Source organism: Sus scrofa, unplaced genomic scaffold (assembly GCF_000003025.6).
Source record: "Sus scrofa isolate TJ Tabasco breed Duroc unplaced genomic scaffold, Sscrofa11.1 Contig44, whole genome shotgun sequence".
Lineage (NCBI taxonomy): Eukaryota > Metazoa > Chordata > Mammalia > Artiodactyla > Suidae > Sus > Sus scrofa.
Genome location: NW_018085208.1, coordinates 91,619 through 105,573, shown reverse-complemented (window position 1 = coordinate 105,573; position 13,955 = coordinate 91,619). Strand labels below are relative to the sequence as shown.

Sequence of the window (13,955 nt, the reverse complement as noted above, 5' to 3'; positions counted from 1 at the left end):
AAAGGCATCCATATAGGAAGAGAAGAGATCAAACTGTCACTGTATGCAGATGACATGATTCTATACCTAGAAAACCCTAAGGACTCAACCCCAAAACTACTTGAACTGATTCATAAATTCAGCAAAGTGGCAGGATATAAGATTAACATTCAGAAGTCAGTTGCATTTCTGTATACCAGCAATGAAACATTAGAAAAGGAATACAAAAACACGATACGGAGTTCCCGTCGTGGCGCTGTGGTTAACGAATCCGACTAGGAACCATGAAGTTGCGGGTTCGGTCCCTGCCCTTGCTCAGTGGGTTAATGATCCGGCGTTGCCGTGAGCTGTGGTGTAGGTTGCAGACGCGGCTCGGATCCAGCGTTGCTGTGTCTCTGGCGTAGGCCGGTGGCTACAGCTCCGATTCAACCCCTGGCCTGGGAACCTCCATGTGCCGCGGGAGCGGCCCAAGAAATAGCAACAACAACAAAAGACAAAAGACAAAAAAAAAAAAAAAAAAAAGAGAAAAACACGATACCTTTTACAATTGTACCACACAAAATCAAATACCTCGGAATACACCTGACCTAAGAGGTAAAGGACCTATATGCCGAGAAGTATAAAACCTTAATCAAAGAAATCAAAGAAGATGTAAAGAAATGGAAAGATATTCCATGTTCCTGGATTGGAAAAATCAATATTGTGAAAATGGCCATCCTACCCAAAGCAATCTACAGATTCAATGCAATCCCTATCAAATTACCCATGACATTTTTCACAGAACTAGAACAAACAATCCAAACATTTATATGGAACAACAAAAGACCCAGAATCGCCAAAGCAATCCTGAGAAACAAAAACCAAGCAGGAGGCATAACTCTCCCAGACTTCAAGAAATACGACAAAGCCACAGTCATCAAAAGAGTGTGGTACTGATATCAAAACAGACAGACAGACCAATGGAACAGAGTAGAGAATCCAGAAATAAACCCTGACACCTATGGTCAATTAATCTTTGACAAGGGAGGCAAGAACATAAAATGGGAAAAGGAAAGTCTATTCAGCAAGCATTGCTGGGAAACCTGGACAGCTGCATGCAAAGCAATGAAACTAGAACACACCCTCACACCATGCACAAAAATAAACTCCAAATGGCTGAAAGACTTCAATATATGACAGGACACCATCAAACTCCTAGAAGAAAACATAGGCAAAACACTCTCTGACATCAACATCATGAATATTTTCTCAGGTCAGTCTCCCAAAGCAATAGAAATTAGAGCAAAAATAAACCCATGGGACCTCATCAAACTGAAAAGCTTTTGCACAGCAAAGGAAACCCAAAAGAAAACAAAAAGACAACTTACAGAATGGGAGAAAATCGTTTCAAATGATGCAACCGACAAGGGCTTAATCTCTAGAATATATAAACAACTTATACAACCCAACAGCAAAAAAGCCAGTCAATCAATGGAAAAATGGGCAAAAGACCTGAATAGACATCTCTCCAAGGAAGATATACAGATGGCCAACAAACACATGAAAAAATGCTCAACATCGCTGATTATAAGAGAAATGCAAATCAAAACTACCATGAGATACCACCTCACACCAGTCAGAATGGCCATCATTAATAAATGCACAAATAACAAGTGCTGGAGGGGCTGTGGAGAAAAGGGAACCCTCCTGCACTGCTGGTGGGAATGTAAACTGGTACAGCCACTATGGAGAACAGTTTGGAGATACCTTAGAAATCTATCCATAGAACTTCCATATGACCCCGCAATCCCACTCTTAGGCATCTATCCGGACAAAGCTCTACTTAAAAGAGACACGTGCACCCGCATGTTCATTGCAGCCCTATTCACAATAGCCAGGACATGGAAACAACCCAAATGTCCATCGACAGAGGATTGGATTCGGAAGAGGTGGTATGTATACACAATGGAATACTACTCAGCCATAAAAAAGGATGACATAATGCCATTTGTAGCAACATGGATGGAACTAGAGACTCTCATCCTGAGTGAAATGAGCCAGAAAGACAAAGACAAATACCATATGATCTCACTTATAACTGGAATCTAATATCCAGCACAAATGAACATCTCCTCAGAAAAGAAAATCATGGACTTGGAGAAGAGACTTGTGGCTGCCTGATGGGAGGGGGAGGGAGTGGGAGGGATCGGGAGCTTGGGCTTATCAGACACAACTTAGAATAGATTTACAAGGAGATCCCTCTGAATAGCATTGAGAACTATGTCTAGATACTCATGTTGCAACAGAAGAAAGGGCGGGGGAAAAACTGTAATTGTAATGTATACATGTAAGGATAACCTGACCCCCTTGCTGTAGAGTGGGAAAATAAAAAAAAAGACAAAAAAACAAACAAACAAAAAAAAACAACTATGTGGTGACTGATGGAAACGAAATTTACTGTATACAGAAATATACACATAATGTAGGGCCCATAAAACTTGTATAATATTGTAAACCTCTGATACTGCAATAAAAAATAAGTGAAAAAACCCTCAAACTCATATACTTTTGGTCTCATTCCTTTTTCAAAATTATTCATCTGTGGATAATGGAAGTGAAAGCAAAACTCTACCAAATTGAATTATACTCCTGTTGGATTGTTTGTAGAGACGTCTCCAACTCTGCACCTTTCTCTGTATCCATGTCTTTTGCAATGTGACAGTGAAACACCTTCTGTGAGGAAGTGGAGTCAGTTTTTCCACTTTTATATCTGGGCTGGTCGTGGGATTTTTTATTTGCTTTGCACATAGAATGAGGTGAAAATGATGTGCCTTCAGAGGAATTGGTGCAATTCAGCTGAACTCTCCTGGAACTCTACCCCAGAAATGTGATCAATCCATGTGGGCCATCCGGAGGCCTAGAGGACGTATGGATCGGAGCCTGCCCATCCCAGCCAAGGGCATGATACTTCAGCCTGCAGGTAGCTGAGCCCCCTAGTATATTAAAATGCTCATCCAGGATCAACAGAGACTCCCCAGGTGAATTGCAGGCAGGTAAAGACACACAAAGGTCCCAGCAGATAGCTAAACAATTTACCACCACATAATTCCATTTTTTAATAAGGGCACGATGCCAAAACCTTTGCTTTCATGATGGATTGTCATGCAGCAATAGCTTACCAATACAATGAACAAAATGAACAAATGTGAAGACAATTATAAAAAGCCACTGTTTTATATTTTTGGCATTTGCTTCAATATTTGAGACAATTATATGAGCATTTCTAATTTCATGTTTATTTCAGAAAACTATACTGAAATATAGTTTCACTTGAATTTCCCTTCAAGGTAACCAGTGGATCTTGGAAAAAAATGAATGTTTGTGGAGGAAAATTGGTGACTTTGAAGCCCGTGACTTGGCGGGATTTCAACCAGTCTAGTGATTCACCCCTTGGACATAATGATGGAGGTGACTCCAGATCAGAAAGAGGACTTGACATGGATGGTATTTACAACATACATTTATTGTTCCTGTCATTATTCTGTGTGTCAGTAGAAAAGAGGGAGACATTTTAATTAAGAGCAATGGAAGTAGTCATGAATAGGGAGCACTGGACATTTTCAAGCAGAAATAGGACATAATCCAGTAAAAAGAACTAAAATAAGCCATTAAATCCTTCACTCCAAAGTATAAACTCCCTTTCTTTTTTTTTTTTTTTTTTTGGTCTTTTTGCTATTTCTTTGGGCCGCTCCTGCAGCATATGGAGGTTCCCAGGCTAGGGGTTGAATCGGAGCTGTAGTCACTGGCCTACGCCAGAGCCACAGCAACGTGGGATCCGAGCCGCATCTGCAACCTACACCACAGCTCACGGCAACACCGGATCGTTAACCCTCTGAGCAAGGGCAGGGACCGAACCCGCAACCTCATGGTTCCTAGTCGGATTTGTTAACCACTGCGCCACGACGGGAACTCCTAAACTCCCTTTCACATGAACACTGATGTCACATAATTTAAGAAATAGATAGACAGCATGAAAAAGAAATGTTTTGTCAGTAATACAAAGTGTATTTAAAAAATTTGCTGGAGGACAAGATGGCGGAGGAGTAGGGGGACACGCTCGCCCTCTCCCACAAACACAACAAAAAAAGCACATCTACAGAAGAAATGACTCGCACAGAACAACAACCAATCGCTGGCAGAAGAACCTAAACTCCAATAACGGCAAGAAGTTCGTGACATTATTGGGCAGAACGGGAGAAAAGAGGAGAGTGAGAGAAGGTGAATCCGAGCGGGACGGGCGCTCCCGAAAGGGAACTGCGGAGGAGAAAGGGATCCCGCACCCTGGAAAGTCTCCTACCGGGGGAAAGATCAAACGAACCGGAGGAATCTCCAGATGCAGAGAAGAGTGTAGCAGTAAGTCGGAGTACGGAAAAAAGATCAAGAACCCAACGGACCATCTGAACTACGGGCACAGTCACCAAAAATTGAGACGCCTGGGTGGGGGCTGGGCACCGAATCCTCGGCTCCAGAGGTTAGTCCCTGGGAAAGGGCCGGGGGACGCCTGGGGGGGCTGGGCACCGAGACCTCAGCTCTGAAGGTTGGTCCCCGAGAGGGGGCCGGGGGACGCCTGGGTTGGGGCTGGGCACCGAGACCTCGCCTCCGAAGGTTAGTCCCCAAGAAAGGGCCGGGGGACGCCTGGGTTGGGCTGGGCACCGAGACCTCGCCTCCGAAGGTTAGTCCCAAGAAAGGGCCGGGGGACGCCTGGGGGGGCTGGGCACCGAGACCTCAGCTCTGAAGGTTGGTCCCCGAGAGGGGCGGGGGACGCCTGGGTTGGGGCTGGGCACCGAGACCTCGCCTCCGAAGGTTAGTCCCCGAGAAAGGGCCGGGGGACGCCTGGGTGGGGCTGGGCACCGAGACCTCACCTCCAAAGGTTAATCCCTGAGAAAGGGCCGGGGACATCTGGGGGGGCTGGGCACCGAGACCTTGGCTCCAGAGATTAGTCCCCGGGCTAGGGGGGCGGGGAAGAGCAGAAACTGCTTGGGAGGTCTCTAAACCATTTGACGGGGCAGAGACTGCCTGGGAGACTAGAAAACAAAGCTGTCGCAGAGGAAGGGAGCAATACTCTAGGGGCGGGGAAGTGGAAAGCCGCCTCAGAGGGAAGCTGGGAGAAGAGCCTGGCCTGCGCCCGTGCTGGGGAGGGGAGAGAAGAAGGGGTGGGTCCCCATAGAATACCCCCCACGCCACAGCAAGCTTACAGGCCCGCTAGCTAGCAGAAAGCTGTGCTTCCCAGTGCATTCCCTCCCCCCACCCCCGCCACCCCCTACGCTCTCGCCGAACCTGGGGCTGCCTGCCATCCAGGAGGGCTGGCCTCAACAATTGCCTGAAGCCTACCACCGCAGGGGCTCTCCCTGCACAGGCCTGCTTGCCTTTTGGAGGGGCTACACTTCCACAGAGCAGCACCAAACACCACCAGCCCCCTGGAAAAGGCCTGCAGCCCAGAAAAGCTAGAACAAGCCTAGCCAGGCCGTGAATAGATCGACCTAATTCTCCGACGGTTTTTCTGAGACGGGCTCCCCCGGGGAGGAGCCTCTTGAGTCTCCAAGGGCCCTGCTACCCGCCCAAGACCCAAGGGGTGCTGAGACCTAGTGGACCAGCTGCATAGGACTGCCAGCTCCAGGCAGGACCCCCTGCAGCCCAGAAAAGCTGCAACAAGCCTGGCCGAATTGGGAAAAGATCTCAGACGGTCTTTCTGAGTCGGGCTGTCCTGGGGAGAAGCCTCTTGAGCCTCCAAGGGCCCTGCTACCCACCCAAGACCCCAGGGGGTGCTGAGACCTAGTGGACCAGCTGCATAGGACTGCCAGCTCCATGCAGGACCCCCTGCAGCCCAGAAAAGCTGCAACAAGCCTGGCCGACTTGGGAAAAGATCTCAGACGGTCTTTCTGAGTCGGGCTGTTCTGGGGAGGAGCCTCTTGAGTCTCCAAAGGCCCTGCTACCCGCCCAAGACCCCAAGGGGTGCTGAGACCTAGTGGATCAGCTGCATAGGACTGCCAGCTCCAGTCAGGACCCCCTGCAGCCCAGAAAAGCTGCAACAAGCCTGGCGGAATCGGGAAAAGATCTCAGACGGTCTTTCTGAGTCGGGCTGTCCTGGGGAGGAACCTCTTGAGTCTCCAAGGGCCCTGCTACCCGCCCAAGACCCCAGGGGGTGCTGAGAACCAAGTGAAATCTGCTACCATCGTGGGGTGGACCTCCTAGTCCTGTCTGCCCTCAGGAAGTCCTCCTTTGCTTCAAAGAAACACTGTTAGTCCCATCAACACTCCAGAAAAGCCACACTGCCTCAAAAAAAGATTGACCAACAACGACAGCCCTCAGGAAATATTCCAGGGCAGTGACAAGGCAAACACTACCCGATAACGGAGAGTACAACTCCCTCAGGAGAAAGAAGACAACAAGCAAGATGAAGAAGCTGAGAAACCACCCCCAGTCAAACCAACAGGAGAACTCACCTAAAACAGTCAACAATGAAACTGATCTCTGCAGTCTGACAGACCTGGAGTTCAAAAGAGAAATAGTGAAAATACTGAAGGAATTAAGAGAAGATATGAACAGTAATGCAGATACCCTCAGAAAGGAACTAGAAAATATAAGGAGGAGCCAAGAAAAACTAGAACATTCATTTGCAGAGATGCAAACTGAACTAGGGGCAGTAAAAACCAGAATGAATAATGCAGAAGAACGAATCAGTGATATGGAAGATAGAATAATGGAAATCACTCAATCTGGTCAACAGACAGAAAACCGAATCAAAAAACTGGAAAGCAATATAAGAGACCTATGGGATAATATAAAACGGGCCAATCTACGCATAATAGGAATTCCAGAAGGAGTAGAAAAAGATAAAGGAATGGAAAATATATTTGAAGAAATTATCGCTGGAAACTTCCCAAATCTAAAGGATACTGGATTCAAGATACAAGAAGCACAGAGGGCCCCAAACAAACTGAACCCAAACAGACCCACACCAAGACACATCATAATAAAAATGGCAAAAGTTAGTGATAAAGAGAGGATCCTCAAGGCAGCAAGAGAAAAACAGAATGTTACCTACAAGGGAACCCCCATAAGAATATCAGCTGATTTCTCTACAGAAACACTACAGGCCAGGAGGGAATGGCAAGAGATATTTAAAGTGCTCAAAGGAAAAAATATGCAACCTTGAATACTCTATCCAGCAAGAATATCATTTAAAATAGAAGGGGAAATAAAAAATTTTCCCAACAAACAAAAACTTAAAGAATACAGCAACACAAAACCCAGGTTAAAGGAAATATTGAAAGGGCTTCTCTAAACCAAAAAGAAAGGAAGGAAAGGGAAGAAAAAGAAAAGAAAAAAAAAAAAAGAAGAAGAAGAAGAAGAGGAAGAACTAGGACTGAGGAAGATACAATCAGAGAGCAGTCACTCAAATAAGCCAGCATACAGATTTAATCATGAACATGCTTCAAACAAAATAAAATTAAAAAGAAAAAAATAAAAAAGAGTCATCAAAACCATAAAATGTGGGCAAGGGATGTTAGGAGGTAAATAATCCTTTTTGTTTGTATGTATGTCTCTCTTCTTAATTTTAATATAATAATGAAGTGTTTGAACTTACAGGACCATCAGGCTAAAACACACAATTATGGGAAGGGGTTAGCATACTTAAAAAACAGGGCAACCACAAGCCAAAACCAAATATTGCATTTGCAAAAAATGAAAAAAAAAATACACTCAAGCAGATAATAACAGGAGACCATCCAACCAAAAAAAAAAAAAAAAAAGAAGAATGGAGAACCATAGAATCAACTGGAACACGAGGATCAAATGGCAATAAATAATCATCTATCAATTATCACCTTAAATGTCAATGGACTGAATGCCCCAATCAAAAGACACAGAATGGCTGAGTGGATAAAACGGCAAAAACCTTCAATATGCTGCCTACAAGAAACTCACCTTAGGACAAAAGATACATATAGATTGAAAGTGAAAGGCTGGGGAAAAGTATTTCATGCCAATAGACATGACAGAAAAGCAGGAGTTGCAACGCTCATATCAGACAAAATAGACTTTAAAACAAAAGACATAAAGAAAGACAAAGAAGGACACTATTTAAGGGATCCATCCAAGGAGAGGATGTTACTATCATCAACATATATGCCCCAAACATAGGAGCACCCAGATACATACAACAAATATTAACAGACATAAAGGGAGATATTGATGAGAATACAATCATAGTAGGAGACCTAAATACCCCCCTCACATCAATGGACAGATCCTCTAGACAGAAAACCAATAAAGCAACAGAGATCCTAAAGGAAACCATAGAAAAGTTAGACTTAATTGATATCTTCAGGACACTACATCCAAAAAAATCAGAATACACATTCTTCTCAAATGCTCATGGAACATTCTCAAGAATCGACCACATATTGGGACACAAAGCGAATCTCAATAAATTTAGGAGCATAGAAATTATCTCAAGTATCTTCTCTGACCACAATGCCATGAAATTAGAAATCAACCATGGGAAAAGGAAAGAGAAAAAACCTACTCCATGGAGACTAAACAACAAGCTACTAAAAAACCAATGGGTCAATGAGGAAATCAAGAAGGAAATTAAAAACTATCTTGAAACAAATGATAATGAAGACACAACCTCTCAAAATCTATGGGATGCTGCGAAAGCAGTGCTCAGAGGGAAATTTATAGCAATACAGGCCTTTCTCAAAAAAGAAGAAAGATCCCAAATTGACAACTTAACCCTCCACCTAAATGAATTAGAAAAAGAAGAACAAAGAAGTCCTAAAGTCAGCAGAAGGAAGGAAATTGTAAAGATCAAAGAAGAAATCAATAAAATAGAGACTCAAAAAACAATAGAGAAAATTAATAAAACCAAGAGCTGGTTCTTTGAAAAGGTGAACAAAATTGACAAACCCCTGGCCAGACTCACTAAAAAGAGGAGAGAAAGAACCCAAATCACCAAAATTATAAATGAAAAAGGAGAAATCACAACGGATACAGCAGAAATACAAAAAACCATAAGAGAATACTATGAACAACTATATGGCAATAAGTTTGACAATCTGGAAGAAATGGACAATTTTCTAGAATCTTACAGCCTGCCAAAACTGAATCAAGCAGAAACAGACCAACTGAACAGACCAATCACTAGAAATGAAATTGAAGAGGTCATAAAATCACTCCCTACAAATAAAAGCCCAGGACCAGATGGCTTCACAGGTGAATTCTATCAAACATATAAAGAGGAATTGGTGCCCATCCTCCTTAAACTCTTTCAAAAGGTTGAAGAAGAAGGAATACTCCCAAAGACATTCTATGAGGCCACCATCACCCTCATTCCAAAACCAGACAGAGATACCACCAAAAAAGAAAACTATCGCCCAATATCATTGATGAATATAGATGCAAAACTTCTCAACAAAATCTTAGCCAACCGAATCCAACAACATATCAAAAAAATTATACACCATGACCAGGTTGGGTTCATCCCAGGTTCACAAGGATGGTTCAACATACGCAAATCAATCAACATCATACACCACATTAACAAAAAAAAAGTCAAAAATCATATGATCATCTCAATAGATGCAGAAAAAGCATTTGACAAAGTTCAACATCCATTCATGATCAAGACCCTCGCCAAAGTGGGTATAGAGGGAACATTCCTGAATATAATCAAAGCCATTTATGATAAACCCACAGCAAATATAATCCTCAATGGGGAAAAACTGAAAGCCTTCTCACTCAAATCTGGAACAAGACAGGGATGCCCACTCTCACCACTGCTCTTCAACATAGTTTTGGAAGTCTTAGCCACAGCAATTAGACAAACAAAAGAAATCAAAGGCATCCATATAGGAAGAGAAGAGATCAAACTGTCACTGTATGCAGATGACATGATTCTATACCTAGAAAACCCTAAGGACTCAACCCCAAAACTCCTTGAACTGATTAATAAATTCAGCAAAGTGGCAGGATATAAGATTAACATTCAGAAGTCAGTTGCATTTCTGTATACCAGCAATGAAGCATTAGAAAAGGAATACAAAAATACGATACCTTTTAAAATTGTACCTCACAAAATCAAATACCTCGGAATACACCTAACCAAAGAGGTAAAGGACCTATATGCCGAGAACTATAAAACCTTAATCAAAGAAATCAAAGAAGATGTAAAAAAATGGAAAGATATTCCATGTTCCTGGATTGGAAAAATCAATATTGTGAAAATGGCCATCCTACCCAAAGCAATCTACAGATTCAATGCAATCCCTATCAAATTACCCATGACATTTTTCACAGAACTAGAACAAACAATCCAAACATTTATATGGAACCACAAAAGACCAGAATCGCCAAAGCAATCCTGAGAAACAAAAACCAAGCAGGAGGCATCACTCTCCCAGACTTCAAGAAATACTACAAAGCCACAGTCATCAAAACAGTGTGGTACTGGTATCAAAACAGACAGACAGACCAATGGAACAGAATAGAGAATCTGGAAATTAACCCTGACACCTATGGTCAATTAATCTTTGACAAGGGAGGCAAGAACATCAAATGGGAAAAGGAAAGTCTATTCAGCAAGCATTGCTGGGAAACCTGGACAGCTGTATGCAAAGCAATGAAACTAGAACACACCCTCACACCATGCACAAAAATAAACTCCAAATGGCTGAAAGACTTAAATATACGACAGGACACCATCAAACTCCTAGAAGAAAACATAGGCAAAACACTCTCTGACATCAACATCATGAATATTTTCTCAGGTCAGTCTCCCAAAGCAATAGGAACTAGAGCAAAAATAAACCCATGGGACCTCATCAAACTGAAAAGCTTTTGCACAGCAAAGGAAACCCAAAAGAAAACAAAAAGACAACTTACAGAATGGGAGAAAATAGTTTCAAATGATGCAACTGACAAGGGCTTAATCTCTAGAATATACAAGCAACTTATACAACTCAACAGCAGAAAAACCAATCAATCAATGGAAAAATGGGCAAAAGACCTGAATAGACATTTCTCCAAGGACGATATACAGATGGCCAACAAACACATGAAAAAATGCTCAACATCGCTGATTATAAGAGAAATGCAAATCAAAACTACCATGAGATACCACCTCACACCAGTCAGAATGGCCATCATTAATAAATGCACAAATAACAAGTGCTGGAGGGGCTGTGGAGAAAAGGGAACCCTCCTGCACTGCTGGTGGGAATGTAAACTGGTACAGCCACTATGGAGAACAGTTTGGAGATACCTTAGAAATCTACACATAGAACTTCCATATGACCCTGCAATCCCACTCTTGGGCATCTATCCGGACAAAGCTCTACTTAAAAGAGACACATGCACCCGCATGTTCATTGCAGCACTATTCACAATAGCCAGGACATGGAAACAATCCGAATGTCCATCGACAGAGGATTGGATTCGGAAGATGTGGTATATATACACGATGGAATACTATTCAGCCATAAAAAAGGATGACATCATGCCATTTGCAGCAACATGGATGGAACTAGAGAATCTCATACTGAGTGAAATGAGCCAGAAAGACAAAGACAAATACCATATGACATCACTTATAACTGGAATCTAATATCCAGCACAAATGAACATCTCCTCAGAAAAGAAAATCAATCATGGACTTGGAGAAGAGACTTGTGGTTGCCTGATGGGAGGGGGAGGGAGTGGGAGGGATCGGGAGCTTGGGCTTATCAGTCACAACGTAGAATAGATTTACAAGGAGATCCCGCTGAATAGCATTGAGAACTATGTCTAGATACTCATGTTGCAACAGAAGAAATGGTGGGGGAAAAACTGTAATTGTAATGTATACATGTAAGGATAACCTGACCCCCTTGCTGTACAGTGGGAAAATAAAATTAAAAAAAAAAAAAATAAGCAGGTAAGAATTCTCAAAAAAAAAAAAAAAAATTTGCTACACTATATTTAGTCCATCTGTGAATCTAAAGACATTATGTCAAACTGTTTATTCGCATTTGTGTTACTTTGCAGACTGCACATGGTGACATGTGTTTCTTAATCTAGCTTTGACAGTGATTATGAGAGGCATTGTGAACACAGATCTGAACAAAAGAGTAGGATTCTAATGAGGACAATAACATTCAGTGACACATTGCTAAGCACACTATACATTAAATTCCTGAATATCACACAGAGCAGTTAAGACAGCGATGTGCAAAGGAAGGATGTACCCAACAGGAAATCTGTGGCCTGAGATTTTCCTTGTTCTGAATATTTAAATTGCCATGGGTGCCTAGAGTAAGTTTTTTCCCAGAGAGGCACAACAACTCATGACCATCCTTGTAGTAAAACAAAAGAAAAAGTAATTTATACTATACATTTTATCTGAGATTAAAGTGTTCTTAAGAAATCCATCAAGTCCTACGAAAACATTTCTCAAAATGTTTAGATTGAAGGTTGAGAATAAATTTGAGAGTGTGGGAAAACCATGAAATGGAAAAATGCTTGTATATGAGAGAGATCACAAGGCTAATCATGTGGGTGATGTAAATTGTACAGAGGAGCTGAAGTTGAGGAAATGAAAATTCCAGGAAATAAGTAGAAGGAGCGAGTTCTACTTCCACAGTCTGATCAAGAATCTGATCAAAAATTGTGGTTTTCTGGCTTTGTGGCTTTGAACCCTTCAACCATGTGTCCTTCCTCAGCCAAAGGCAAGTGGCCCTTTTATAGCTATGGTTCCAAAGAATGCTTTCAGAGCCCTGTGTATGTTTTTGTTCCTCAGACTGTAGATGAAGGGGTTCATCATGGGTGTGACCACAGTGTACATCACCGAGGCAATTACACCTGAGTGTGAACCTTGGGTGTCTTCAGAGCTAAGGTACACTCCTATGCTTGTGCAATAAAACAAGGAGACAACTGAGAGATGAGACACACAGGTAGAAAATGCCTTATACTTCCCCTGAGCAGATGTGATTCTACGTATAGAGGAAACTATCTTAGAGTAGGAGTAAAGGATACCAGCGAGGGGACCACCACCCAGCAACGCAGCTGCAAATCCCATCACCACGTCATTAAGAAAAGTGTCAGAACAGGCCAGTCTGACCACCTGATTGAGTTCACAGAAATAGTGAGGGATTTTCACTTTGTTATAGAAGGAAAGCCTCAATACCATTAAGGTTTGTAACAAGGAATGTAGGTTATTGATTATCCAGCTAAGCAAAACTAGCAGTCCACAGAGTTGGGGGTTCATGATGACCCTGTAGTGCAGGGGGTGGCAGATGGCCACAAATCGGTCATAGGCCATCACAGTCAGGAGGAAGTCATCCAGCCCTACAAGCAGTAGGAAAAAATACAACTGTGTGATGCAGCCTGCATAGGTTATGACATTGTTTTCTGTCTGTGTATTCACCAGCATCTTTGGGATGATGGTGGAGGTGAAACAGATGTCCACAAAGGATAGGTTGGAGAGGAAGAAGTACATGGGTGTGTGGAGGGGGGAGTCTGAGCTGACGGCCAGGATGATGAGCAGGTTTCCAAACACAGTGATCAGGTACATGGAGAGGAAAATTCCAAAGATGAAGGGCTGCAATTCTGGTTTTTCTGAAAATCCCAGAAGAAGAAATTCTGAAACACCTGTTATATTTCTTGGTGTCATAAGGTCCATGACTACAAGGAAAGGAAAAAAAGCATGACCAATTTTCATGCAAATCAACATTAATCACATTAATGAAATACTACCTTTTATTTTTTTATGTTAGGACACCAATGTCAATATTGTATTCTTGGATTTGACAATGAGTATATTGTTTTGGAAGTCAAAATCTCCTAAAATCCAATCATGGGGTGTAAATTCATCAAATAACATACATATAGGTTGTCATATGGTGATAGGTTCAATGAAGAAAATACAAGCAAGGGCAATGGAAAGAGTAAAGTGGGAA

The 13,955-nt window shown here is 42.4% G+C and overlaps 1 protein-coding gene across 1 annotated transcript; it reads right to left on the bottom strand.

The window, feature by feature from the left end:
• Window positions 1-12,715: 12,715 nt before the first annotated feature.
• LOC100522982 (olfactory receptor 7A10-like) lies at window positions 12,716-13,669 on the bottom strand. Its single transcript, XM_003123450.3, has one exon. It carries the CDS (start codon window positions 13,667-13,669, stop codon window positions 12,716-12,718), a length of 954 nt encoding a protein of 317 aa, XP_003123498.3.
• Window positions 13,670-13,955: the final 286 nt, after the last annotated feature.